The 27742-nt window shown below is 35.9% G+C and overlaps 1 protein-coding gene across 4 annotated transcripts; it reads right to left on the bottom strand.

Moving 5' to 3' along the window:
- Positions 1-59: 59 nt before the first annotated feature.
- LOC122028685 (transcriptional corepressor LEUNIG_HOMOLOG-like) lies at positions 60-27176 on the bottom strand. 4 transcript variants are annotated; one of them, XM_042587541.1, is made up of 18 exons: positions 26883-27176; positions 26643-26733; positions 26424-26521; positions 21110-21219; positions 20722-21017; positions 20547-20622; positions 20359-20464; positions 16479-16528; positions 16115-16408; positions 9094-9162; positions 8675-8899; positions 8442-8580; positions 8256-8365; positions 6387-6536; positions 1812-1967; positions 1609-1728; positions 1329-1526; positions 60-538 (listed from the first exon to the last, which is right to left on the bottom strand). In XM_042587541.1, the coding sequence occupies exons 2-18, from the start codon at positions 26672-26674 to the stop codon at positions 395-397; spliced, it is 2373 nt and encodes a 790-aa protein (XP_042443475.1). In that variant the 5' UTR covers positions 26675-26733; positions 26883-27176; the 3' UTR covers positions 60-394. The 4 variants fall into 4 exon arrangements, with proteins under 4 accessions (XP_042443475.1, XP_042443468.1, XP_042443486.1 ...); XM_042587534.1 differs by having other exon boundaries at positions 26915-27176; XM_042587552.1 differs by having other exon boundaries at positions 26643-26726; positions 26915-27176.
- Positions 27177-27742: the final 566 nt, after the last annotated feature.

Here is a 27742-nt window from a genome sequence, read left to right as displayed (position 1 = left end):
TATACCATCCACAATTCACTTGAAATTTCCACAAAATAATTTTCTCACCGTCTACGAAATAATGTGAAGAACACTGACCGATTGCCAAATGCATAATTAAACTTTTAACAAGAGCACACGTTTATCCATATCATTTTGTCATCATGCAAGTTCATCTGAATCATCCTGTCAGTCAATATAGATCTATGACTATTGTATGAAGGCAATGAGAAGATTAAAATCAAGGCTGTCACTAATGTAGATCACTTAGAGAGAATACTTGACCGACAGGATGGTGGAATTCCATTTTAATGTTGTAAAATTACAAATCGAACCGCGGAAAAGTGCCTGGAACCATGCTCACCTTTGTCTTCCTCCCTAGAGCCTCGAATGCCATGAAAGGTAGGGCTCAATTCTATTTCCATAGTTTAACAGATTTGTCATGGCTAGCAGAGGCAATCATCCCAGTGAAGCTTGACTGCGCCAGAGCTGCAATAACACCTTCATGTGCCTGGACCGTCATGGTTTGGTTCTCAATCCTATTCCATAGCTCCAATGACTGCATAAAATTGGTACATATACATGAGCAAGAAATGCAATCCATTAGGTCCCTTCTGATTTTGATAGTAATCCTAGTAATGCCATCAAGTCAACTGGTTGAATCATGTCCCAAGACTGGGAATATTCAGAAAGATATCATTCTTTGAAGAGACCATGAAGGAACTACACTTGTTCTAATCTTATAAAATCTACTTGCAGCAAATACAACAGTCAAAGAGTCATGTCTCTAAATAAAAAGTGTAAAAAAATCAATATAAAGGTGATGAAATTGCCAAGATAATCATTCGATATGTTAAAATTCAGAATAAGATTGTTCGAGAACAATTAGGTATTTTTTGCTGCTAATGGGTTTTAGATTAATATAATTATTGGTGCAGTGGATTTAGTCACCCATAGTAGTTTTAGATATAGGGTTTCATCATGAAGTTATCTTATGAAGCAATATGATATATATTTTTTTTTTTTTCAAATTCTACATCTCTAATAGATAATAAAATATATTAAGATGATAAGTACATTAAAATGACTGATATATTTTATAGTCGGGCAATTAAACCCATTAGAGTTGAATGTGTGATGACTAGAAGAAGATAGAGGAATTTGCGTGAAATTGATGGTACAAAATTCAATGAAGGGATAGATTCATGTAGCTGTCTTTGAACACTAATCCTAAACACAAATGGACAGCAATCAAGCTACTGAAACAAAGCAAAGTGATTGCTTGATTTCCTCATCTCTACAACACAAAATACATCAAAGAGCGACATATTGTAAACACACAGAATTACCTGATAACCTCCAATAACTAAGATTTGTGTGTATCTTGGATGGAAGATGCACGAATGGAACTGGTTACCATTGGAGCTTAGCTCACTTATACAATCCCAGGTGCGTGTTGACCATATTTTAACTAAATCCTGACTAACAGATGCAAGTGTGCTGCCATTTAGATCCCAGCAAATAGATTGTATTGCTGTTTTATGACCCTAGAGTGATTCAGAGAGGGAATTAAACAATGAAAGAAAACTAAACATAAGTAATAAAAGTTAGTGTTGTTCATGAGTTAACCTGTAACGTCCGCATATTTGTATGGGTCTCAACATCAAAAATAGAAATCATGTTGTCTGCAGCTGCAGCCAGAAATTGCCCACTTCTGGGCTGAAATCTCACCTGTACTGTACCACCACCCTATCTCATCAACAAGGTTAGTTAAAAATTGGGATCGCTGATTACTCTCAACTAACAAAATGTAAAGGCAAACAGAAATCAACCTTGAAACTCTGTGTGCAAGAATATTGGCTAGCATTCCAGTACCGGATCTCACCATTGTCATCACAAGAACAAAAGATATCCGTCTCTTTTGGATGAAAATCAAGTGAAGTTATTTGCGAGCTGTGCCCAGTGAAAGAACGTAAACAATGAATTGACTGCCAAATTGAAAAGAGAACAAATCAGCATCAAGCTAACTACAAAATTAACCATAAATAATATAAAGCGAAGACATATTAAGCTGGCATAAATAAATTCTTATTTTCAAAAACATGAAGAAAAATCATTAAAAAATGATTGCTACTTCATGATGCCAACAATAAGAAAATAAGAAAAAACATATTAAAAAAACTACCAATGATAACAAATAACAAATATAGTCTAAATTTTACTCTTACTGCAATTAAATTGTCATTTATCATTTTTTTTTTGACTTGAGTGTCTCACAAAGAAAAAATATTATTGTTTTGTGCTAATGTTCTTGACTTGTCGACTTCATAAAAAGGGTATCAACTCTAGTTCCATGGTTTGTACTCTCGTACTATGTCAGGTGGCACTCGGAATGTATCATTCTAATAAATTGTTGAGACTCAATACTATTCCACAAGTAATTTATCTTGTGTAGTGTCAATCATGTCGATGACTATTGTGGCATATTAACATTTGACACTCTTGACATGCTACAAATGTATTATGATGACTTGAAATTATAGTTGCTATTGTTTTAGCTTGTGTCTAAACAATACAATGTTAAAATTATATTATATTCCAATGGGACATGAAGGCTGAACTTAGATATAAAGTTGTGTTATCTTTTTCCTTTTCATTTCTTTCCAACTCCCCCCTCCAATTCTCCACGCCACTGACAGTATACATCAAAACACCGACATTGTACCATCCAATCAGTCAAAATTCAAACTTCGATACAACTTGAGATTTTAAATCTATTCTAGTTCAATTTCATAGTTTTTACAAAGAAAATAAGATCAGACCAGTGTGCTTTGATAAGAGAGCTTGATGAGCTAGGTGTAGTTTTATGATTGCGCAGTTGGTTCACATGACATCAAGATTGTAAATTTATGCTAGTGTGATTAGACAAGGACATAGTGTGTATGCACTGACACTTTGCAGAAGAGTAGCTACATGTGGTCACTATAACAAATTATGAGTTTATTACTAAATGAATCACAAACTATTGAGGCTTTAACGAATCTATCACCAATTTTCACTTTTACCAAATATCACTTTCCTTTAATTTTGTAACAAATATCTATTAGGAAAAAAATATAATAAAATTTTAATTAACTCTTTGTAGAAATGTTCTTACATGATAATTAAAATCAGCAAATCAAAAAGATGTCTCAATTTAATTTATATCCTGAACATGAACCTCATCTATTAAAACGGGTTGCGTTGAGAAGACCTTTTTATTAAAGTATATAAATTATAGCATAACTAACCCAAATTTAGATTACTATATAAGATTAACTAATAATGATAAGTTTGCACGTATTATAAATAAATGTTATATTGATTGAGAAACGGGTTATATGTCAGTAATCACAGATGAACATGTGAAATTCGAGCGCGACCTACTACCTGTTTGTTTGCAATTCATAAATATAACCTATTATGACACAAGATGTCTAACTCACCTAAACCTTGTTGGTTGAGTGCAAGTTGTGGCATGTAAATAAATTGTTTCATCATGCTTGATAGTAATTAATGAAATGGTGAGACTATAAAAACTGAGGGAATAGAAATGTCTAGGGACATGAGTGATAGTTGATAATGGTTATGCTTGCAGACATGAGTAGTCTAATGGTAACTTGCGGACAGTATTTTTAGTTTGATTTTAGGTGATTTCACTACACCCTAAAAGAAAATTTCACTACACCCTAAAGAAAATAATCTATCACAAGAAAGGAGCAGGTCAGTTTCAAAGAAAGAAAGTGCAAGGAGAAAGGATGCAAAAGCACTCCATATCAGTTATGACTATGCTCTAACTCCCAGTAATTACTTAAGAAAGTAACATATAAAAGATCTAAAATTGAGAAAGTAAACATCTCTACCAAAGAACAATCAGTAGGGCATTTCAAAATCATGTAATCTTAAGATAAATTTCCCATTGGAAAGGACTAAAAATCAACTAAGTAATTGCTAAACAGGGAGTTTCTTTTTAGGAAAAGATGATTGCATAACATTTATAGAAATTCATTTCAGGTTAGAAACTTTTGTTCTGTGTCACAAAAGACAAACCTCAGAGCTAATGTTATGTTCACTTCAATGGCAGTAGGAGGGAAAAGAAAGGCTAATGAAATGGCTAGACTATAAAAGAGTAGTGTTAGCCCCCTAACTTGGTGGCTTGGCTAGACACAAGGATTGGCTCTTTGCTCCTTTGATCCAACCTATTGGGCATGTACGCAGGGCATGTGACATGCTAAACAGTGGACCAGCAGTGCGCGGGGCATTATCCAAGCCCAAGTCTTGCAAGAGGAAGACTTGGCAAACCAACAGGCCTGATATGTGCACAAGACATGTCAAGCAATGAAGCGACAGCGCGGGGCTGTCCAAGCCCAAGTCTACAGGAGGCAGACTTAGCAAACAAGCGAGCATGGCATGTGCGCAAGACATGCCAAGCAGCCAGTGGAGCAATAGCGCGGGGCTGCCTAAGCCCAAGTCATGCAGAAGGCAAAGACTTGGCAATCCAACGAGCCTGGCATGTGCGCAAGACATGCCAAGCAACGGAGCGGCAGCGTGGGGCTGGTCTTGGAGAAGAAAGACTTGGCAACGATCTAGGCGTGGCTTGTGCACAAGACATGCCAAAATAGCGGATACGGTAGTGTGCGGGGTGCTACCCAAGCCCAAGTCATGCATATGAAAGACTTGGCAATCTCTCGAGCAGGGCATGTGCACAAGGCATGCCAAACAATGAAGACTTGTGACAGTGCGTGAGGTGTTGTCCAAAACACCTGTCATGCAAGAGCAGGCTTGGTGATCAGCGAGCAAGGCATGTGTGCTGGGCATGCCAAGTAGCGACAAAGGTGTGACAGCATGCAGGGCTGCCTAACCGCAAGTCAAGCAGAAGCAAAGACTTGGATTGTGGCGAACACTAGGACAAATGGACTTGTCCGTGGTGCCAAAGAAGCAGAGCCATTAGGTGAACACTAGGCGGATAGATGGACTTGTCTGTAGTGCTAAAGAAGCCGAGCCATTGGGCGAACACGGGCGGATAGACGGACTTGCCCGTGGTGCCAAAGAAGCCAAATCATGGTCAAGCACAAACGAGGACCAATGCAGTAGAGCCATGGGGCAAAGCACAAACGATGCATGCTGACACTTGGCATGAGCGAATACAACATAATGATGGGGCAAAGCACAAGGTGTGTAGGTTGCCACTTGGCATGGTGCCAATGCAGCCAAGACATGTGGAAAAAACGATTTTGGCAAATTTAGTTTTGTACACATGGCACAAGCGGTTGGTGTAATCACCATGTAACCTCCATTGTAACCGCCGCCTATGCATGATAAATAGGCAAGGTGGGTCATTGGCAAGGGAGGGGTGCAAGGTGTGCAAAGAGTGCAAAAGTGTGCAAATTTGTGGGGGAATTTGTAGGCGAATCGGGTGAAGAATTGTGAGAAAATCGTAAGGGATTTGTATGGGCGGATCATGAGCGATTTGTAAGTTATTCTGTATTGCTCTACTTGTATTCCTTTGTTATTGGGATAATAAAGGTTGGGAGTTTTTCTATAATTGTTGGTGTTGCTTGTTGTGGCTTTCTTGTGGCATTTGTGGTGCCTTTGCATTGGGATTCTTTGTACTTCATGGTGCATTTGTTGGTAGGTTGAGTCAAGTGCGGGACTTGATTGCACCAGAAATTAAGGTGAAAGTTACCCCTTGACAAGTAGTATAGTGGGAATATAAATGTTTGGGAGTATGAGTGGTAGTTGAAAATGATTATGCTTTTGGTAATTAGCGGACAACATAATTAGTTTGATTTCAGGTGATTTCACCACATCCTAAAAGAAAATAATCTATCACAAAAAAGGAGCAAGTCAGTTTTCTAAGAAAGAAAGTGCAAGGAGAAAGGATGCAAAAGCACTACATCGTGCGACCCCTCCGGTGCCGCGCGACCCCTCCGACGAGGCCGCTGGGGTCGTGCGACTCCTCCTTGCCAACTGCTGGGGTCGCACAACCCCTCCGATGCAACCGAGTCATGCGAGCCTTCTACGGCGACCGTAGGGCTCGTGTGATGCCTCTGTAGCTACCGCTGGGCCTGTGCCTGATCGTTCCAGTCGGTGGGACGAAATATTTCACCCGTTTCGACCAACTCAACACGAAATTTTAATCCATGACTACTGGAATTATGAAACTTATCAAAACTTGATGCTAGTTTATCATTTACTGGTATGTGTTCCTTCCCAAGTCTACAATAATAAGTCTACAATCTTCGGCCAATCATTTAAGAATTAAATGGTGAAGATGGATAAAGAAAAAGATACCAACTCTTCAGGATAATTCTTATATGCAACTAACAACTGACAATATAAAGGTGACAAATATAAAACGGGCATACTTCTGAAGCACTCCATAGCCGCACAGTTTTATCAAAAGAAGAAGTTGCCAACTGAGTTGAATTTGGCCTAAAACAGACATCTGTGATGATGTGAGAATGTTCTGGGGAACTGCTTACAGTTTGCAGTGATTCCATGTTCCAGACAACAACCTATCAGATAAGATGAAATCATCAGAAATTTCATAGAAAAGGTATGTCACATAAGCAGATGCTAAATATGTTAATTATGCTCAACAAACACGCTGCATGATAACCAGTAAAGAAACTAACACTGCAAGCTTCAATAGAAAAGAAACTAGAATAGAACATGAACAATCCATAGGGTATTTTTCAAGATATTGATGCAGGCACTCCATTTTTTGTGTTTTATTTTCCTTCTATAGTATCAACGACAGGATTTTTTTTAAGCCAATATCCTATCCAAGAACTTTACTCATCATATAAAATATATATCAAGTTGGAGTGGCCATATATATTCATTCGTATATGCTTCATTAACCCTTCAAAGAAAATTTATTAACAAATTGGAACATGACGTTTTGCGTAATCTTCATGACTGGTGCTTTTGTACAATGTCTAGCATCTAGTTGTTAGCAACACTGAAAGTTTCATCAGCATTCAATGTTTCCTTGAAAAAAATAAAATAAAAAATCCTAATTAACTGTAGATATGTAATATATTTATCATTAGCTCAAACAAAATGTAGTAATATTGAATTACTGGAGCTGGCAATATCCCACCATTGAACTTTACAAAATGCCATATTACTAATAACACCTTATTCAGATTTCTTAACACCAAATTGTGAAAGCACCTTTCACAAAATTGATAAAATTTATATCAAGCTTGCATGGATGCAACACTTTGAATCTCTTGAAACCAAATAGATTAGCTACATTGATATTAACCTGCTTCACGGGCATCATACTCCTACTTAGCTGATAAAGGACAAATAATGGGTTTATGTTAATGAATTTATTTTGAATCAAAGATGTATTGTAAATTTGGTTATTCAATATTCAGTGCATTGCGCTGGTGATTGAACTAAGATAATAAGCAATGAGGATTGCCCATAGACAAAAACCCAGACCTACAAAATGCGGCATAATACATGATGGCACCTTTTCATATCAGCCAATGCTTAAACACATTAATTGTTACAAAGACTTGTATTTCAGCAAAACTGGAGCATTTATCGCCCAGAAATATCTCCATAACTACCCCCAACGAACAAAAGGTACAATATCTCAGAGTGACGAGATACTGCAACCTTCATTAATTGCCCAGCAAATTCACCTTGCCCAGGAGCCCAAGGGAATTACATTCCTCGCCTACTTTCATAACTGAGCAACATTTTAAACAATTTTGAACTAGAGAAGAAAAGGAAACCTCAAGTGCCAATCTTCAGCTCCTTTTTAATCAGGCTACACTACTAGGAATGCAAAGTTTAAAAGAGCATCTCAATATGTAATTTTCATGAGAAACCTAAAGATGGTGCCAAGATGTGCACAGAAGATCACAAAAACAACACAGATACAGTCAAGGAACCTTCTGGAAACCTCCAAAAAGACAGGTGATAACTATAAAATATTTTATTGAATCCAATAAATATCTTGGGGCATTTGCATAAATATAGAATATGATGCTTAACAGAATCTCACTGAATCAGAAAAGAAAAGGAAAGAAACTGATATTTGCACTAGTAGTTGAATGGTCTGTGACTAAATTTAATGGTCTCACTAGAAAAATCAGTTAACTGTAACATGCCTAGCACATGAAATTATGCAGGCCAGAAATTAATATGATACTAGTGTGCAGCATTGACATCATATTGAGCATTCAGTTGATACAAACGAAATCATATTTTACCTTTTTATCATGTCCAGCACTAGCAAGCAATTTCCCATCTGTAGAGAAGTTGCAGCAAACTACTTTGTTGCTCCCAGCTTGCATAGAACTAACATCATTAAAACTAAAACCTAAGACAGAGATACAGAATATGTTAATAGTTTATTCACTGGATATCTAAGTGGACAAGATGAATGAAACCAGTACCATTTAACGGTTCCACATTGTTCTCAGCAGTACTCTTCAATGCAGCAAATATGTCCTGTCCATCACCATCATCATTTGACAGAAAAGATTCAACATTATCATCCAATGAACCAACATCACCAAAGTGCTCTAGATCATCCTACAGGTTAAGTCACATGATCTTAACATCTTGCCAAAGTGTGTCTTCCATTTTCACTGGCAATAAGACTGAAAGAATTTTTATATGAATATACCAGATGACTTGAAGAAGCAAGCCTCCCTGATTTATCTGTTCCATACATCATCAAACTTTTTGACATAGTGTTTGCATTTTGCAGGTTGCCAGCCATTGAAACACCATCACCAGGTGTATGGATGGATGGAGTTGAGGGAGGCGAGTTAGCAGAAGGTGCTGCAGTATTTCCTGTGCCAGTACTGTTTGCTGGTCCGGAAGAAGTAGTTTTCCTCTTCCGTGTATTCTTGGAGTTAATTGAAAATATCAAAACGATCAGTTTAATTTTATTAATATCTACAAATGTTCAACAAGAGAGTAAAATGCAGATTATGGTGCTGGGATAAAAAATAAAATTAAATTAAAAAAAAATCAGTTACCATTGCAAATTTGCAATAGAAAAAATGTACATGAATGAAGAAATGCATTTTGTCCAAGTACCTGTTGCATCTGTTGTTGCTGCACCAGTTCTTGTGTCTGTTGATTAGATGACTGCTGCATCTGGGTTGCCTTCAACATACACACAATTATAACAGAATATGCTAGTTTAGCATTCATATGATACCAACACCAAGAGCATAGAGTGAGAAAAACTGATCCATTTATGATAGCAAAGTTGCATGCACTAAAACTCCCACAAAAAAAGGATATTGATATTAAAAAATAAAACAAAATCAAATATATGTTAAGAGTATAAGATGTTTATTGTGTTATTAAGTGAAATGGATTTAATTCTATTAGATTGATGAGGAAAAATTAACAATCCAATTACCCATGGTAGTCTCCACTACCTATTTTAATCATTCGTCAATGTAAAATTGCAACTCCGCTCATGGTGAATAAACTCCACCATGACGATCTCAAGTCCGAATAAAGGAGGTTGTGCAGCCAAAAAATATAGGAAAATGTTTTGTGTGGATCCATCAAACTAATGTGTTAATGTTAGATTGTTCCAAAAAAAAAAAGAACGTGTTACAGGGTTCGACCGCAACATCTCTTCAATGTGGATCGAGTTCAATGACATAGGAGGATCCATACTGCCGACTCCATTTAATGAAATAAAGGCTTGGTTGTCGTCGTCGTCAATATAAATTGCAAGTAGATCCTAATATATCCACATAGTATTAAAACAAACCCTCATCGCAAGCAGGAGAAAATTTCTACTTTCAAAAAATTCCACGTCATCTAAATAATTATGCATTGCATTCATCATTGCAAAAATTGCACCATGTCATATCATTTAGTGCATGTTTGGAGCAGTTACCAAAACTAAACCATGGCTTGTATCATTATCTTTAAAAACTTTTCGATATCAGCATTAATAGTAAGCTTGGGGAAAGTAATGCAACTTCTGGAAAAGATTTGACTATGTGATGTTGTTTTCTTGATGCATGTATACGTACGTATCATCTCCTCCTTTCCTTTGCTTTGTTTGCCTTAAAAGCTGACTCCGATTTCCTAGTTTAGTTAGAAAAGATTATGTGAAGTAGCTTCAGAGAAAATTTAAGTTTGAGCTTTTGTTGAAGCAGGAGAAGGTATATATGTCTTCTTTGAGTATGTCCTTAATTAAATTAACGATGGAAAAAATCCCAAATGCTGTAGAATCAATAGTGATATTGATATATAGAAAGATTTCACAATTAGGAGAGGATTAAGAGTGTGATTTAGGCTTTAGTAAAAATTTCAAGCTTGCTCCCTTTGATATCATGTTTTGATAGAACTTTCTTTTGAAAATTCTATTAGTCATTTTATTTGTACATTTTAACTTAGTTTGGTTTTCAAATGGGTACTCATTGAAAAACCAATTGCTGCATTCTATTATGATGCTTCATTTTGTTTCTTAAGTATGCTCACTTCATATTATTCAATTAAATAGTCATCATATTTTGACCTAAGGTTTCTAATGACAAGTCCAGTGTAGCACGGACACTTCCAAAAATATTTTTTTTGAAAGTATCGAACACGACACAGACACAGACATGCAAATACGCTTGTCGAGCACAGCAAAATCCGTGTCGTTGACTATTTACAACTTTGACCAATCAAATATGGCTAGGACACGGATGGGACACGTTTGGGCTCAATTGCAAAAAAAATTAAAAATTTTGAAGGTAAAATTGAAAAATAATAAAATTATGAGGACTACTTATTCAAATGAAAAAAAAAAAAACTAAATTACTCTCCCTGCTCCCAATTCTCTTTCTCCATCGCGACGCAACCTTTCTTCATCACGACTGTCGCCTGCGCCGCCGTCGCCTGTGCTCTCTGCTACTTGCCTCAGCTCTCTGCTGCCAACGCTCTCTACCGCTTGCCTACGCTCTCCGCCTCTCTCCGTCACCTGCCTCGGCCTGCCATTGCTCAGCAGCAACCCGTCATTGCTCGCAGAAGCCCGCCGCTGCTCAGTAGCAGCCCGCCATTGCTCGTAGAAGCCTGGCGCTGCTCAGCAGAAACCTAGCGTCGCTTCCCATCGCTGCCTCTTTCTGGTAAGTTTACTTTTTTATTTTTTCTTCTAAGATCACAAATTTGTTTTTTCTTTTGGTAAGTTTCTGATAAGTTTAACAATAGCCCCAACTACTTCTTAATTGTTATTTTCAACCTATTTGCCATGGAAAGTTTTCAAAATGAGAGTGCACAGGAGGATGTTGATGATTATTTTCCTTTGTGGAAATTTGTAACCCAGGTGGAAAAAACAGTTGAAGGAGGAAATGTCACTTGGTCATGCAATATATGTAGTAAAGTGTGCAAAGGATCATATTCAAGGGTGAAAGCACACCTGTTAAAACAAAAAGGTGATGGAATTGCAGGTTGTACGGCTGTTACAATGGATCAAATGAAGCGTATGCAACAACTTATTGATGATGTGGAATTAAGAAAGAAGAATTCTAAACATAAAGAAGTTCTGTTGCCTTCGTCATCTGCATTATCAAATATGACTTCAAAATCCTCATTTTGTTCTAGTGGTATTTTGCAAAATGATGATCCAACAAAGAAGAGGAAAGGACCACTTGGCCCGCTTGAAAAAACTTTTAACTTGATGAGCTCCACTCTGAAATTGCAAGGTTGTTTTACAGAGATTATCTTTCAATATTGCTAGGAATCCTCATTATGTTCATGCCAGTTTGGCTACTCAACGAATAATTCCAGGTTATCTTCCACCTGGATACAATTTATTGAGAACTTCACTTCTTCAAAAAGAAAAAGCTCATATTGGAAAGTTTTTGGAGCCAACAAAAGCTGCTTGGAAACAAAAGGGAGTTAGTATTTCTAGTGATGGGTGGTCGGATGTGCAAAGAAAACCGCTAATTAATATCATGATCGTGTGTGAAAGTGGTCCTATGTTTTTGAAGGTGATAAATTGTGAAGGTGAGTACAAGGATAAAGCTTTCATCTCTAAGTTGCTCATTAATGCCATAAATGAAGTGGGACATCAGAATGTTGTCCAACTGGTCACCGATAGTGCTCCTGTTTGCAAAGCTGTTGGGTTACTCGTTGAGGCAAAGTACCCACACATATTTTGAACTCCTTGCGTTGTGCACACATTGAATCTTGCTTTGGAGAATATTTGTGCACCGACTGACTCTCTACAAAACAAAGAAGCCTTTGATAAGTGCAAGTGGATAGCAGAGGTAGCAAATGATGCTTGAATTTTATCATGAATCACAATATGAGATTATTGATATTCAACGATAACTCAAACTTGAAGATGCTATCACTTGTAGATACTCGATTTGCTTCCACAATCATTATACTTAAAAGGTTCAGACAAATCAAGAAATATTTTGAAAACAAGGTGATTAGTGAAAGATGAGATTTGTACAAGGAGGATGATGTAGTGAAGGCCAGAGTAATGAAGTACAAGATATTGAATGATCAATTTTGGGAAAAATTGATTATATACTTGCTTTCACAAGTCCAATTTATGAAATGCTAAGGAAAGCAAACACTGATCAACATTGTCTTCATTTAGTCTATGAGTGGTGGGATGAAATGATAGAAAAAATGAGAGTTGCTATCTCAAAGGGGCCTCATAGTGGAGATTCAAAGTTTTACGAGGTTGTTCATAATATTCTAGTGGAGCGATGGAATAAAAGCAATACACCTCTGCATTGTTTGGTGCATTCTTTGAATCCAAGGTAAAGCTCTAAAAATTTTTAACTTTCTAAGTTTTAGCAAATTAGAAATATTAGTTCATGAATGATGTTAAACTATCAATCTTTTTATGTAGGTATTATAACCATGAGTGGCTCCAAGAATCTTCCAATCGTCTTCCTCCTCATAGGGACATCGAAGTTTCAAGGGAAAGGAAAAAGTGCATTGAAAGATATTACTCTAATTCATCCGAACGAAGAAGTGTTAATGAGGAGTTTGCCTCTTTTTCAACTGTCATTGATGATTTTTCTAATAATGATTCAATGCGTGATCGAGGTTTGATATCTCCAACTAAGTGGTGGGTTATCCATAGTGTTTCTACACCAACTCTTCAAAGTTTAGCTTTAAAGCTACTTGGGCACCCATCTTCTTCTTCTTCTTCTTCTTCTTGTGAGAGAAATTAGAGCACCTACAATTTCATACACTCATTGAAGAGGAACAAGATAGCACCACAAAGAGCGGAAGATTTGGTATATGTTCACTATAATCTTCGTCTTTTATCTAGGAGGAGTCCACATTATAATGAAGGAGAAAGTAAGATGTGGAATGTTAAAGTAGATGAATTTGATTTCATAGACATGGAGGGTGCTGCTATCTTTGAAATTGCCAATTTGTCTCTTGATAAACCTGAATTGGAGTTAGTCTTATTTACTGATGAAGGTGGTGTTGGTGATGAGACCGATATGGATGTTTGATTTTTTTTTTTACTTGTTTATTTAAGATGTATTTGGTGTGCTGCATTTTGTTATGTTTACTTTTTGTTTGTAATGGATATTATGGTTGATGTAATATGAACATGGTTTTCTATTCTAGGATTTTTAATTTTTAATATATATATATTAGAAGGGGAGGGGAGCCTTGGCGCAACAATAAAGTTGTTGCTTTGTGACCAAAAGATCACGGGTTCGAATCTTGAAAACAGGCTCTTGCAAAAAGTAGGGTAAGGCTGCGTACAATGGATCCTTCCCCGGAACCCCGCATAGCGGGAGCTTTGTGCACCGGACTGCCCTTTATATATATATATATATATATATATATATATATATATATATATATTTTTTAATAATCGTCGTATCCTAGCCGTATCGTGTCTTATATTTTTAAAATTTTTCGTATCGCCGTATCCGTGTCGTATCTGATACGATACCCGTATCCGTATCCATGCAACATAGGATAAGTCTTTGAGCTTGAGAATCAATTGAGTATTAGAACTTACAATTATTATGGTCTAGCCACACATCAACAGGAAAATAAATGAACAAAACATATCCTAATTTGATCCTCAAAAATATGTATACTTTTGCTTTGATTTCTTTCTTTTGTAATAAATGCAATAATTTTAGGAACTTACATTATAATTTTCTATTTTTGCAATTTCTGCCTATGTATAATTTTACATTTAGGTAGTTTTTTGTTTCATGAGAGAGCTCAAATTACTATTTGTTCTATTTCCTTTTTAATGTTCTTCAGAAATACTGACATGTTTTTATTCATAACTATTCTTTCTAGAGGTTTTGAGGTTTTTACATAATAATACAACAACAACCAAACCTTATCCCACCCGGCGGGGTCGGCTATATGGATCCTTTTACGCCATTGAGCTATATCTCCTACTATATTATCACCTATACTTAAATAAATTTTATCTTATTTTATTACTAACCAAGTCTTTTTTGATTTTTCTCTTCCTCGTTTGATATGTATGTTTGTTATAATTTCACATCGTCTAACTGGAGCATTTATTGGTTGTCCAAGTACATGCTCATACCTTGAGACTGATAAATTCAGAAAACTAAGCTAGGGAAAATAAGATAAAACTATAAATAAGTTTGTGTCACAAGAAATTTTGGCAACTCACAAAAAAAGTAGCAATGATTGAATAATTAAGCTATTTAAATTTTTGTCCTATTTATATTTCTGTATTTAAAATTATTCTTTTAAATTTATTAAACAATAATTAAGCTAAATGAAATTTATATTTTAAATTTTATACTTTATGAAAATTGGTTTAGGTTTAAATAAACCTTATCAAGTAGATATGGTGATTAAGATCAAGTGGATTCAAACCGAACTCAATTTGAATTTATTTTTGTTTAAAATTAAGCCAAATTTATATATAGGATAGACTGATTTAACTTCAACTGTATTTAATTAGTATAGTTGTATTTTTATAAGATTTGAAATTATTTAATTAACTTATATATTTCTTTCTTTGAAGGGGAGCTTGGCGCAATGGTAAAGTTGTTGTTGTTGTATGATCTAGTGGTCACATGTTCGAGTGGTGAAAACAACTTCTTGCAATGCAGGTAAGATTGCGTACAATAAACCCTTCCCCATGACCTCGCATTGGCGAAGCTTTATGTACCGAATTGTCTTTTTTTTATTTCTTTCTTTCTCCCTTCCCGTTTCCCTATATAATCCTTACACTCACGTTCTTTAGCCACCCGCCAATTTCAACCACCCACGACTACCCACTGCCTAATAGTCTCACATGCACTACCTACAACTATCGACATGATTGTGCCCTCTCTCTCTAATAAAACCCTAACTTCTTCCTCTCCTCTTTTTATTCCTCTCCTACTCTTCTTCTTCCTCTCCTCCTCTTCTTTAGTATTTCTTTTTCCCTCTTACTTTTGCACTAGTGTCCATTTCCCTCTCTAGCTTCTGTCAACATCGAGCGTTTCGTGTGTCCATCAATTAGTGGAATGATAAAATTTGCTTGTGTCGACTAATACGGCTCAGCACTTCAAACCCTACCCAATCCTCTACAGAAGTTTTTTCCTAAATTAATAATATAAATTAGAATGCAAACTTCCTTGTTAAAAACTACCTCGTTAATTTGCATCATAAAGGTTTCCGGACTTCGAAATAAATCATCAAACTTGGGAACTAAAATGAGACGATTAAATGTTTTCCTTGCCAGGACAAACCAAAGTCATGCTTCTAATTCTGAATCAGTATAGCTTCTCATGCATCTTGTGAAATGAAGAATTTCTGGTATGCTCTGATGCAAAAACTAGAAATTTCCAAAAATATGCATGAAAATATGCAATTCTTGTTGCATTTGATTTAATAATTATTTCTAGGTTATTCATTTTCAATTATGTCCTGCAAAGAAGCACCTTTATGCAAAAAAAAGGTGATTAGCTCCTCCATGAAACAATATAGGAACGAAAATGATGCACATTTAGTATGAATTGAGAAATGCACAAAGAAATGTGTCTGGTGTATCTAAATTGGTCTTGAAATATCTCTTCCATCTTTAATGTTTTGACAATGACTCAGTAAAGTAAGTTATCATTAGAGAGATGACCTTCAAGAAAGCTTGATCTTGTGTGACCTTTGGCGAACTTGACTGGCTAGGAGAACCAATTGATGCATCATTTCCATTCATTTGACCATCTTTTCCACTGAGTACACTCCTTGGCAATGCTCGAAGCCTGCGAGGATCTATGCCACAGTTAGACAGGTCAATATTGCTTTGTGCTTGAGCCTGTGCCAAAAACTGCTGTTGCTGGTTGGGTGATAAAAGCTGAAATTGGCTTTGATTTGATAGAAAGGGCTTGTTTACTTGAGGGCCGAAGTTTTGACGTAATTGGTCAATTCCCTGTTAATTAGAACACAGTTTGAGAAAACAAACAAACAAAAGACTATTCCCAAAAGAAGAATTAACATACTGTCAAAGGCCAGCCTTTAAGAGGAAGACCACTAACACCTTGAGTCATTCCTGCAAAAGGAATAAAGTAAGTGCAAGTAGGACAAGATGTACACTGGAAGTTTGTGAATGAAATTCATTTTAAAACTAGTAAAGACTTCTCCTTGTAAGTAACTCCTTTTCAATGAACTCCTTATTAACCTAGCATTTTTTACTATTGAAGAGACAATTATAGTTATATTATTGAACCAACCTCTAAAATACAATAACTAAATGAAGAATTGTCCTAAACAGATTGATAATAGCAACTAGACTAGACCCTATCTGCTAGCAGTTGAAAGTTTAGTCAATTGATGTAAAAATAGGGTACCATCCTTCTTTTCAAAATCCAACACCTTAACAATTTTGGTGAACATATAAATTTCTGCATCGTTACTAATACCAACTCTTCAGCTACGAATACAGAGTAAGAACATTAGCTAGTACTCTGATACATATGAAACAATCCCCAGATACAATTCTTATTGGAGATGCTATAATATCAATTGGCTCATCTGATGCTGAGTATATACTGACTGTGAAATGGATCCATGCAGTCAGTATTTATTGGAAGTGAGGCATCGTCCCTGAAACATGCAATTCAATACCACACTTATAGAGCAGAAGATATCTCAATTCTTAACCAGCCCAACCAAAATGTACTAATATTATTGTTTACAGACATTATCTAAATACTGGTTGGAACAATTTTGGCAATCTCAGAACTTGTTGGAACCCATAGATGAGTTAGTGTCCTAAATGTATGTTGACTAGTTGGGATTGTAATAAAGTAAATAGAGCTTTTAAAGTGCATGATAACTAACATATGAAAGGGGGCATTCTACGGATGACCATCAAATAATAAATTTGGGTGAAATATCTTGGTATCTATAAACCAATAAATAAACCATCTCATATGGATAAGGAACAAATCAAGTCTAGTATCTTTAGCCAAGTTGCAACCTTAGCATCAAACCTGAATGACACGACAACTCAGCCAAGCTCCAAGTCAATGGGTTACTAGTCGTACAAATGAATAAACTAGTCAAACCACATGACAAAATATTTAAATTTATGCAGTATCCCAGAAATGTAAAAGAAGAATTGTAAATACTAAAAGCGCTAAAAAGAATAAAAGATTGAAAAGGGTGAACATGTGTCAACCTGATATACTCATAAGGTTCACTCTAAGTCAATCCATATATTCTGTATTTAATAATGCATGTGCTTTTCATAAAAGCTACTATTCCTTAAGGCCTGGTTTCCTACAAAGGCCTGTTTTCTAAAGGCTCTGTTTCCATCCAAATTGGGCCGAACAGAAGAATATAAAGGAAAGCTGGAAAAAGAATTCACCAGTCTTTTCCTTCACTCTTCTTCGTCCCCAAACAAAACAAAGGAAAAGTATCACTGAAACAATCTTTCTGTGACCTTATTTTCCTCTTTGATTCGTCTCTCAGATGGGTGCAACACTGTGACCCTTACCAACTGAGGTAGCTAGCATCTTTCTTTACTTTTCATATTAATAAAGAGGAGCCAAAGGTAACACCTCATAAGTGAGATCTTATTATCAGACAATTAACAAGTCATGGTATTAACCAAATTGGCTAAGATAGCTTCTTTCCAAGTTTTTTTTTTTCTACTTTTCCAATGGCGATTGGAGAGTTCATTGCCTTAGAAATTGCTTGCTAATTTACTAAGCATCCTAGAAACTCCATCCTTTTTTTTTATATAGGTTTATTGTTGCTAAGGCTTAAAATTAACTAACATTGAACAAATCTTAAATTGTAATCATTTCATAAAGGAAATATAATTTCCAATGACAAGTTTCAAATGTAGTAATGTAAGTGAATGTTCAATACAAAAAATAATAATAATTTTAGCTATCACATTGAGATCACAATGCCAGTAAAAAACAAATTTTGACAATTTGCCAAGGTAGCACAAAATACAATGCAAACCCATTTACATGAAGCACAATGGAATCGGGGCAACTTCCAAGCCTATACAAGGTGTTGAGAGAAGAGAACCAAAGAAAGTCCCTTTAGATCAATGAAGAACTGAGGTTAAGGCTGACTAAATAAATCAGTGTACAAATTCCAAGGACACTTCTCAACTGAAAAATTGTTAAAGAACATTTCTTTTATTTACACATTGCTTCACTAGATTATTAAAAAAGGAAAACGTGCAAATATCTAAAAGAAAACAACCATGAAGTTGTTTGCAATTTTATGGAACAAACAAATAAGGTATGATGATATGGAGGGAGATATTCGAGACACACGAGAATATCTTTTTTATATGACTGAATGCTTTGATCAGGAAAAGACTATTAATATCTTAATAATGGAAGCATTCTTGAGTTAAGAGAAAAAATCTCTTTTAATTTTCTCCCTGACCAAAAATATGCAAACATTCATGTGAGGATGCATTGTGCATTGACTCCGAGGGACAAGGATTTAGGGTTTCTTCAGGTAGAACTAGTTTATAAGATTGGGTCTTCCACCGAAAAATTGTCTTTTGAAGTTTCTTTTTTTTCTCTCTCACATCCCATAATTTTGTTTGCAAGCATTTAGCTTAGATGTTGTAATCAACTAGAGAGCACTGCACAATCTATTTCAACCATGGTTTGAAGAATCATTCTGTGTTGTGTTGGCATTGGCTAAACATTTCATTCCACCTAAACATGATATTACGGCATAGAAGTTGCAGCTCTAATCGACAAAACTGCAGCATATAAGGGTTCGTGACACCTTCCCAAAGCACAAGTATGCAACGTCCTCCTTCAATGGCATCAAGGTTTTATGAACCTTCTTGAGGCTTCGCCAAGGCTTTGCAACTCCTTCCCGACGTCCTCCAACAACGACCACAAGGCTTTGAGGGACTTCACAATGCACGGCAAGGTAGGTGACATTCACTTCCACCTTGTTCTCTGTCTTCCGATAACAGTGACGCTTTGTAACCTTCTAGAGAGCCTCGTGAGTGTTCCTACTGACACTAAGGCCTCACAACTTCTTCGTGGAACACGAGAAGGTACACAACATTTCCCTCCTCATTATCCTCCTCTACCTTCAACACTAGTACCATCACTCAGCACAGGCAACAGATCTCATTCCAGTCAGGAAACCAAACCCTAGCTCGGAAATGAGATTCAAACCTTGGTTCAATATCAACCACCAAAAATTGGAAAAAGGAAAGGTGCAAAACAAATTGAAAAAAAAAAAAAAAAGAGGCATCTCTACTTCCTCTTGCAATCCTTCAATGAACCTCCTGATTTGGTGTGCATTGAAGTAGAAATTTTCTTATAATTTGCATTGCTAATTATTTTCTTGTAAATTGGGTTTTCATCATTCCCTTTCTGGTTTATAATTTCTTTACATTTCTCACCCTCTCATTCCCACAGAAGTAAACTCCAATGGGTGTCCTATGCTAAAATGAATGTGAAAGTTGTGAATCTAGTTGGTACCAAGATTAACTAAGCAGCCTTGACTTGTTAGGGCACATAAAACCCACATGTAGTGTAACCTATACCACTTGGTAACACAAAAGGAAATGAATAAACACTGGTGAAGTAGTGAGTATTAACTGGTTCCACTAGTATCAACTCCAATTAGTTCTAAAGCGAGACTTATACCTAAAATTTCAATTTTCCTTGGTAAGTTCTGGGTGTCTGATACTCAGCAAGCTAGCAGTGTGCAGTGCACAATGATCAAATTTCACAAAAGATTCTCTAGCAAACTTTTACGAAATCGTTAGTGCCAGTAATTAAAATATTGTCAAGTTTTTGTCCATCGATATACATTTTACTATTCTTAAAAGCAACGTTTAAAAATATCTTTTCATTAAATTGTAGAGAAGTCACTAACCAGCACCACTTAGCCCAGATTTTGCTTGCATTATACCATGGCCATACAATGAAGAGGGATCCATATTCAAAGATCTTTGTGCCACGCCCATGATGCCTTTAATGTCCTGGAATGATTAAAATAAGAAGATAGAAGATATACAAGAGAATGAAATATCAAAGAATAAATCATGCTGGTGAAAAACATACAGATGTTTGTTGATTCTGTCCTTGAACATGCTGGGTTGCTGCAGGTCCACTAACAGGGTTATTTTGGATAAATTGCCTGCACCACCAGATTAGAAAGAAGAAATATGTTACTAAAGAAATCCTAGTTGAAGGCCAGTTCTAAATTTTTTTCTCTAAGTAAAATTTAAAAAGGTACCCGGGATGGTTGGTTGCAGATTTGATTAGCGCAACTCTATTAGCATCAAGAAGTTGGGGGGATATTTCACTATCCATGGATTGTGGCTGCTTCATTCTCTCTTCATACAATTTAGCAGCCAATAAGCTAGCAGTTGGAGGCCCTGAAATGCCATTTGTGTTTGTAGAGCTTATTGTCCCATTGAGAGGAGGATGGTTAACGCCTCTTTGTTGCAGTTGAGCTTGTTGCTGTATCAGTTGCAACTGCTGCATCTGTAATTGCCTTTGATGTTCTTCCTTTGCTTTTGCCCGTTGTGTCTGTAAGTAAAAAGAAGCTTCCTTAAAGAATTTAATTATCTTGGACTAGACTATGCTTTAGCTCATCGTAGATTCTTATCCAAGGGTTGTACCTCTATGTATGCTGCAGCAACTTGAGAATGCTTTTCATTTGTTCTTGCTATGAAGATATCCCAAAACACAGACCACCACTCAAACAAAAAACCACCAGGAGCATCAATTGCTGAAAGTAAAGCCAAGGTTCATGACTGTTAGGAACAAGAATGAATCCTCAATAGATGCATGGCTAATGTTACATCTCAAAGATTGTAGAGAAATGCAGATATGATTTGAGAATTGCAACTTCCAGATCTGTTTATAAAGATTCTGATATTGTGTAGATATCATTTACATGAAAAATAACACACATTAATTTTAGGTACTTTATATTTTTGTATTATTTAAATTATAGAATAAAATATTAATAACTCCTTTTATAATTATTTTCATGCCATATTTTAGTATGTTTTGTTGTCATTTGTAAACTCCGCCAGTCCCAAGCTCGGATAAAGGAGGAGGGTTATGCAGCCAACGTCAAAACTATGGCAAATATTCAATGAATGGATCCATTAAACTATTGTGTTAATGTTAGGTTGTTCTCCCGAAAGAATACGTTGTAAGGTCCAACTGTAACGTCTCGGCAAGAACCGCTACATCTCCAGAACTCGGGTATAGTGCTAAATATGCAAGAGTTCGCGTTACAGGGTCCGACTGTAACGTCTCAAGGACCGCTACATCTCCATGAGAACTTGGATGTAGTGTTAAATAGGCAAAAGTTCTCACACCATAGGTTGGATAAGAACAAATATGATAGAAAAACTAATAATCTAAGATTTGGAGCATGAAACATAGGAACTCTCACTAGTAAATCAATGGAGGTAGTAGATATAATGATTGGGAGAAGAATTAGTATTTTGTATGTACAAGAGACAAAATGGACAGGCAAGAAGGCAAAGATGATAGAGAACTCGGGTTTTAAGTTATGGTACATTGGAAAGAGTAAAGCAAGAAATGGAGTGAGTATTATTGTAGATAGTTTGTTAAAGGATGAAATTGTAGAAGTAGTTAGAAAAAGAGATAGAATTATAGCCCTTAAGATAATAGTGGTGAAATAAACTATGAACATAATTAGCGTATATGCACCACGGGTAGGATTAGATGAAGCTACCAAATCAAAATTTTGGGAGGACTTAGATGAAATATTACAAAATATTCCACCAAATGAAATGATTTTAATAGGAGGTGATCTAAATGGGCATGTCGGAGTGAAAAATGAGGAATATGAGAGGGTACATGGGAGTTATGGATTTGGAACGAGGAATGAGGAAGGAAAAACTATATTAGATTTTACGATAGCATATGATCAATATTAGCTAATACATTTTTTAAAAAAAGAGAAGAACACTTAGTCACATTCAAAAGTGAGAATAATAAATCGCAAATTGACTTTCTTATGGTTAGGAAGAATGATAAAAAGATTTGTAAAGATTGCAAAGTCATCCTTGGAAAAAGCTTAACTACCCAACATAGGTTAATAGTGTTGGATATACGCCATAGTATCAATAGAAAGAAAATATATACGATTCCTAGAATTAAGTGGTGGAAGTTAAAGGATGGGAAGCAAAATATATTTAAGAAGAAGGTATAAGTACAAGCATTAGGTAAAATATACAACATGGGATAAGATGGTATCAAAGTTGAAAATAGTAGCTAAGAGTGTACTCGGTGAGTCAAAGGGGCATGCACAACTAAGTAAAGAATCTTGGTGGTGGAATGAGAAAGTACAAGAGAAAGTGAAGAAAAAACGAATAGCTTATAAGGAATTATATATTTGTAAGAACGAGGAAAATTTAAAAAAATATATAATAGGCAAGAAAAAAGTTAAAAAAGTAGTGAGTGAAGCAAAAAATGAAATTTTTGAACGATTATATCAAAAATTGGATACAAAAGAAGGAGAAAGAGACATTTATAGAATAGCTAAAGTGAGAGAAAGGAAAACAAGAGATCTTAGCCAAATAAAATGTATTAAAGATGAATGGTATTAGTAAACGATGGAGAAATAAAAGAGCGATGGAAGAGGTATTTTCATCAACTTTTTAATGAAGGGTTAGGTTACCAACTTAACTTAGGTAATTTAAGTATTTCAAATGAGCATAGACATTTTAATTTTTATCGTAGAATTCAAATTTCAAAAGTAAAACAAATTTTAAATGAGATGCACAATGAAAAAGTCATTGGACAAGATGATATTCCGATAAAGATATGGAAGTGCTTAGGGAAACAAGGTATTGAATGGCTTACAAAATTATTTAACATGATATTGAAAACGAAAAAAATGTCTGATCAATGGAGGATAAGTACTCTAGTTCCCTTATATAAGAACAAGGGAGACGTACAAAATTGTGCAAACTATAGGGGTATTAAACTAATGAGTCATACTATGAAACTTTGGGAAAAAGTAATAGAAAAAAGATTAAGGAAGGAGACTAGTGACAGAAAATCAATTTGGGTTCATGCCTGGAAGGTCGACAATAGAAGCTATATATCTTCTTAGACAATTAATTGAAAAATATCAAGAGCAAAAATAAGATCTACATATGGTATTCATTGACTTACAAAAAGCTTATGATAGAGTCCTAAGAGAAATTATATGGAGAATTTTAGAAAAGAGACGTGTTAGCGTAACATATATTGAACTAATTAAGGATATGTATAAGGATGTAACAATCAGAGTAAAGACTTCAAGCAGAGTAACTGAAGCATTTCCAATAAAGATAAGGTTACATTAAGGATCAGCTCTAAGCCCTTATCTTTTTACACTAATTATGGACGAACTCACTGCGCACATTCAAGACACAATACCGTGGTGCATGTTGTTTGCAGATGATATTATTTTGGTAGATAAAACACGTGAAGAAGTAAATGCTAAACTAGAATCTTGGAGGGAAACATTAAAAGGGAAAGGTTTTAAGCTTAGTAGATTAAAGACAAAATATATGGAATTTAAGTTTAGCAATATTAGAAGTAATGAAACAATTGTTAAGATAGGAGAGGACGAGTTGCCCGGAACCGAGAGATTTAAATATTTAGGATCATTTTTGCAAAACGATGGAGGGATTGAGAGAGATGTCTTACATAGAATACAAGCAGGATGAATGAAATGGAGGGGAGCGTCGAGTGTTTTATGTGACCGTAAAGTACCTCTTAAACTTAAAGATAAGTTCTATAAAATCGCAGTTAGATCTGCTATGTTATATGGAGCTAAATATTGAGCTATGACTCGAACACATGAGCAGAAGATAAGAGTTGCAGAGATGAGAATGTTAGGGTGGACGTGTGGACAGACGAGGATGGACAAAATAAGAAATGAGAGCATTAGAGAGAATGACGGAGTTGCATCTATTGAGGAAAAACTCCGAGAGACACGTTTAAGATGGCACAGATATGTACTTAGACGACCAATAAATGCTCTATTTAGCGATGTGAAACTATGATAACATGCATATCAAACGAGGAAGAGGAAGACCAAAAAAGACTTGGTTAGCAACAATAAAACAAGATAAAATTTATTTAAATATAGATGATGATATAATAGGAGATAGAGCTCAATGGCGTAAAAGGATTCATATAGCCGACCCCACCTAGTGGAAAAAGGTTTGGTTGTTGTTGTTGTTGTCATCATCGTCATTTGTATGCCCTTCAAGGTAATGCTTCCAAGTTTCCAAGGTCAAGATTACAAATTAAGATTATAATTGAGTGACTTTGGCAAAAATATTAGCAGGTAAAATAAAAATAAGGTAAAAATCATAGGAGCGCCCCTTATTGTCTAAATCGTCAAAGTAATGCCCCACTTTGTTTTTTTTATCAAAAGGGTGTTCCATCCTTGTAAAATGACACAGATACCCCTTTAGCACATGCATGCATCTGACACGAGCAATACCACCTTTTTCCAACCTAAATCCTGTCACGTTGTAGCACATAGCTGCTACAACTACAACAACAGTTGTAGCAGCTACAAACCCGCAGTTGCTACAATGTTAGAGTAGCTACAAAACTATAGTTGCTACAACTACAATGTGTAGCAACTACAAACCAATAATTGCTACAACTGCAATCCATGCACAAGAGGAATCAAGAATTGCTTTTTTAATTGGGAGAAGAGTGGCAATTCCATGGATAAGTTACTTGCTCAAAAACCCTAATGTCTAAACCTTTAAACCCTAAAACAAAGTAGTGATAAACTTTTGTTGTGTGTATGCTATATGTTCCAAGTGATTTAGTGAGTAATTAAATAGTTATGATATATCCTTCTCTAATTTGAAATAGACTCCATATTTGGGATATATCTTCCACATCAAACATCTCTATAACACTACTAAAAGAAGGAAAACATTAAAAGAGAAACTCAAATGGTCCAATTGATTCAGCAATTAATTGAATAATTATGATATATTAAATTCACCACTCTCAGTTGTAGCAAATGTAGCAGCTATGATATTGTAGCTTCTAGGCGGTAGTGCGCATGCAGAACGTCGGAGGGCATCAGTGTCATTTTACAAGGATGAAGCGTCTTTTTATAAAAAATCAAAGTGGGGTGCTACTTAGATGATTCCGAAAAAATGGGGTGCTCCTATGATTTTTGCCCATAAAAATATAATTGTGGTCATCTTGAAATTGTAATAGCACTTGTAGATTTAAATCCCATTGCAAAACGAGCTTGATATTGCATGTTATTTGCATGAGAAAGCTTGAAACTAGACTGTTCGTTCAAGTGCCATTTCTAGAATCCTATCTGGAAGTAATCAAACAACCCAAAAGAGTATGATAGATTTCTAAACCTTTCAAGGTGCTCAAAAAGGGGACCTCCTTGCTATTTGAAACATGAAAATCAGAATTTTATAAGAAAACAAAGTGTAAAATTATTAAAAATGGTCTAATTCATCTTTATAATTTGTCAAACATATATGCTCTACTCAGCATCCTTGCAACTGTACAGCAACAAGTTAGTAATCAAGGTAGGGGATTGTGATGGATACTCAAATCAATTAACACAATGATCTAACTTGTCATATATGGCAATAAAACATTGCCCAATTCTCATAGTACATTGTATATTAAATGAGCACTTATTCCCAGGTTTAATGTTGCACAAAACTTTTACTATCCTAGCAATACGATGTTAAAATGTTACAAGAAAATGTTTGAAACTACAAGTAGGAAAGATAGAAAAATCCTCAAGATACATGAGTGGGCAAATATAACAAGTCCAGTCGACCAGTAGTACACCAGAAAAACCTTGTCTTCATAAGATAGTAAACAAAAACCTTATATATATATATAGAAAAGGCGAAAAAGGAGAGGCAAAAAAAGAAAAAAAAAATTGTTTACCAACAGGATCAGTCGCCACTTTCCCTTCTTCCTTGAAAGCTTTAGCAGTAGCTTGCAAATTTCGTTTCAACAGATAATCATGAATATAAACATCAAGCCTAACAAGAGATCAAATCGGGAAAAATTAGGGGGAAAGAGCTACAATCAAAGAATCCCCGAAACGAGAAGCCCAAACTGAAGATATAACAACAACAAGAAGAAGAAATGCAAAAAACTCACATCTTATCAGCCTCCCAATTACTCTGCGCCATACCTTCTTCTCCAGGACACGATACTCGAAAATATCAATATCGACCTTGTACCCTTCAGGCTTCACCACCAAATCACCAAGCATTCATTAGTTTATCCAAACAATGAGCCGAAAAAAGCAGAAAGGGAACATCAGTTAAACAAATAGATCAAGATGACGTCCCACATTATAAGGAAATAAAAGATTCCAGATTGAGAAAAGAAACGAACTCGAGTTGGCTACGACCGCAATCAACACTCACAATTTCACTTTGAGAAATATAAATCTTCTACGGCAATTGAGATTCGACGAATCCAGCCATCAGAGGTATCTGAACCCTCTGGTGATCGATTCTGAGACCTCGATGAAAGGGAATAACAGGGGATTAAAATCGCCAACAGATGAGTGAGGATGGAGAAGGAGATCGATGCGTCAAATAGAACGATTAGGTCGCCCAATCGGAGGATGGACCGAAATCGCCAAGCGGCCTGAACTCCGAAGAAGAGTGGAGGAGCTTTAAAATAAAAATAAAAATCACTGATGTTTTTCAACCTTTTCCGGCTTGGATCCGGGCCAAGCATGAGCGATCGCGTCCGAATCAAAGCAAGGCTGTCATTTAGGAGCGCATTTTCCATGTCAGGTTATATGCGGGAACTTGCTTAGCAGATCGTGGCCATTAAAACTGATAGCTAAGAGTGGAAAAGAAGGTGCGCATAAAAACTGTATGCGGAATACAATTGCTCAATCATTCGAAGCACCGGGGGAATGTACAGACATATAATCCGAAGCAGTGGTTTGGGACGTAAAAGCAAATCTAAGCCGTTGGGCCAAACAGCGAAGCAGTACCAACGGCAGATAGAGACTCCGAGCTCCGTTGTTGCTGCCAGGACATACTAATATATATTTAAAATTTTAATGGCCACATGTGACCCCTTAGTCTTCTGAATCATCAAGGCGCCCTACAATTAGAACTGTGATGCAGCGGCCGGGTCATGGCAGGCCGGTTATTTAGCGCGATGGGTCGGTCTATACATGTTCAAAAATTTTCAATCTAATCCAACTTAGATCCGTTGCAAGCGAGATAGGTTAA

This window comes from Zingiber officinale, chromosome 1A (assembly GCF_018446385.1).
Source record: "Zingiber officinale cultivar Zhangliang chromosome 1A, Zo_v1.1, whole genome shotgun sequence".
Taxonomy (NCBI): domain Eukaryota; kingdom Viridiplantae; phylum Streptophyta; class Magnoliopsida; order Zingiberales; family Zingiberaceae; genus Zingiber; species Zingiber officinale.
The sequence above is the reverse complement of the archived record's forward strand: the minus strand, read 5'-3'. Positions and strand labels throughout refer to the sequence as shown.

Coding starts and splice junctions, on each gene's coding strand:
- LOC122028685 (XM_042587541.1), bottom strand. CDS start 26,674: ATGGCGCAGAGTAATTGGGAGGCTGATAAGAT. Junction 26,522..26,642: donor AATTGGGAGGCTGATAAGAT/GTGAGTTTTTTG, acceptor ATCTCTTGTTAG/GCTTGATGTTTATATTCATG. Junction 8,900..9,093: donor AGCAACAACAGATGCAACAG/GTACTTGGACAA, acceptor ATTAACTCCAAG/AATACACGGAAGAGGAAAAC.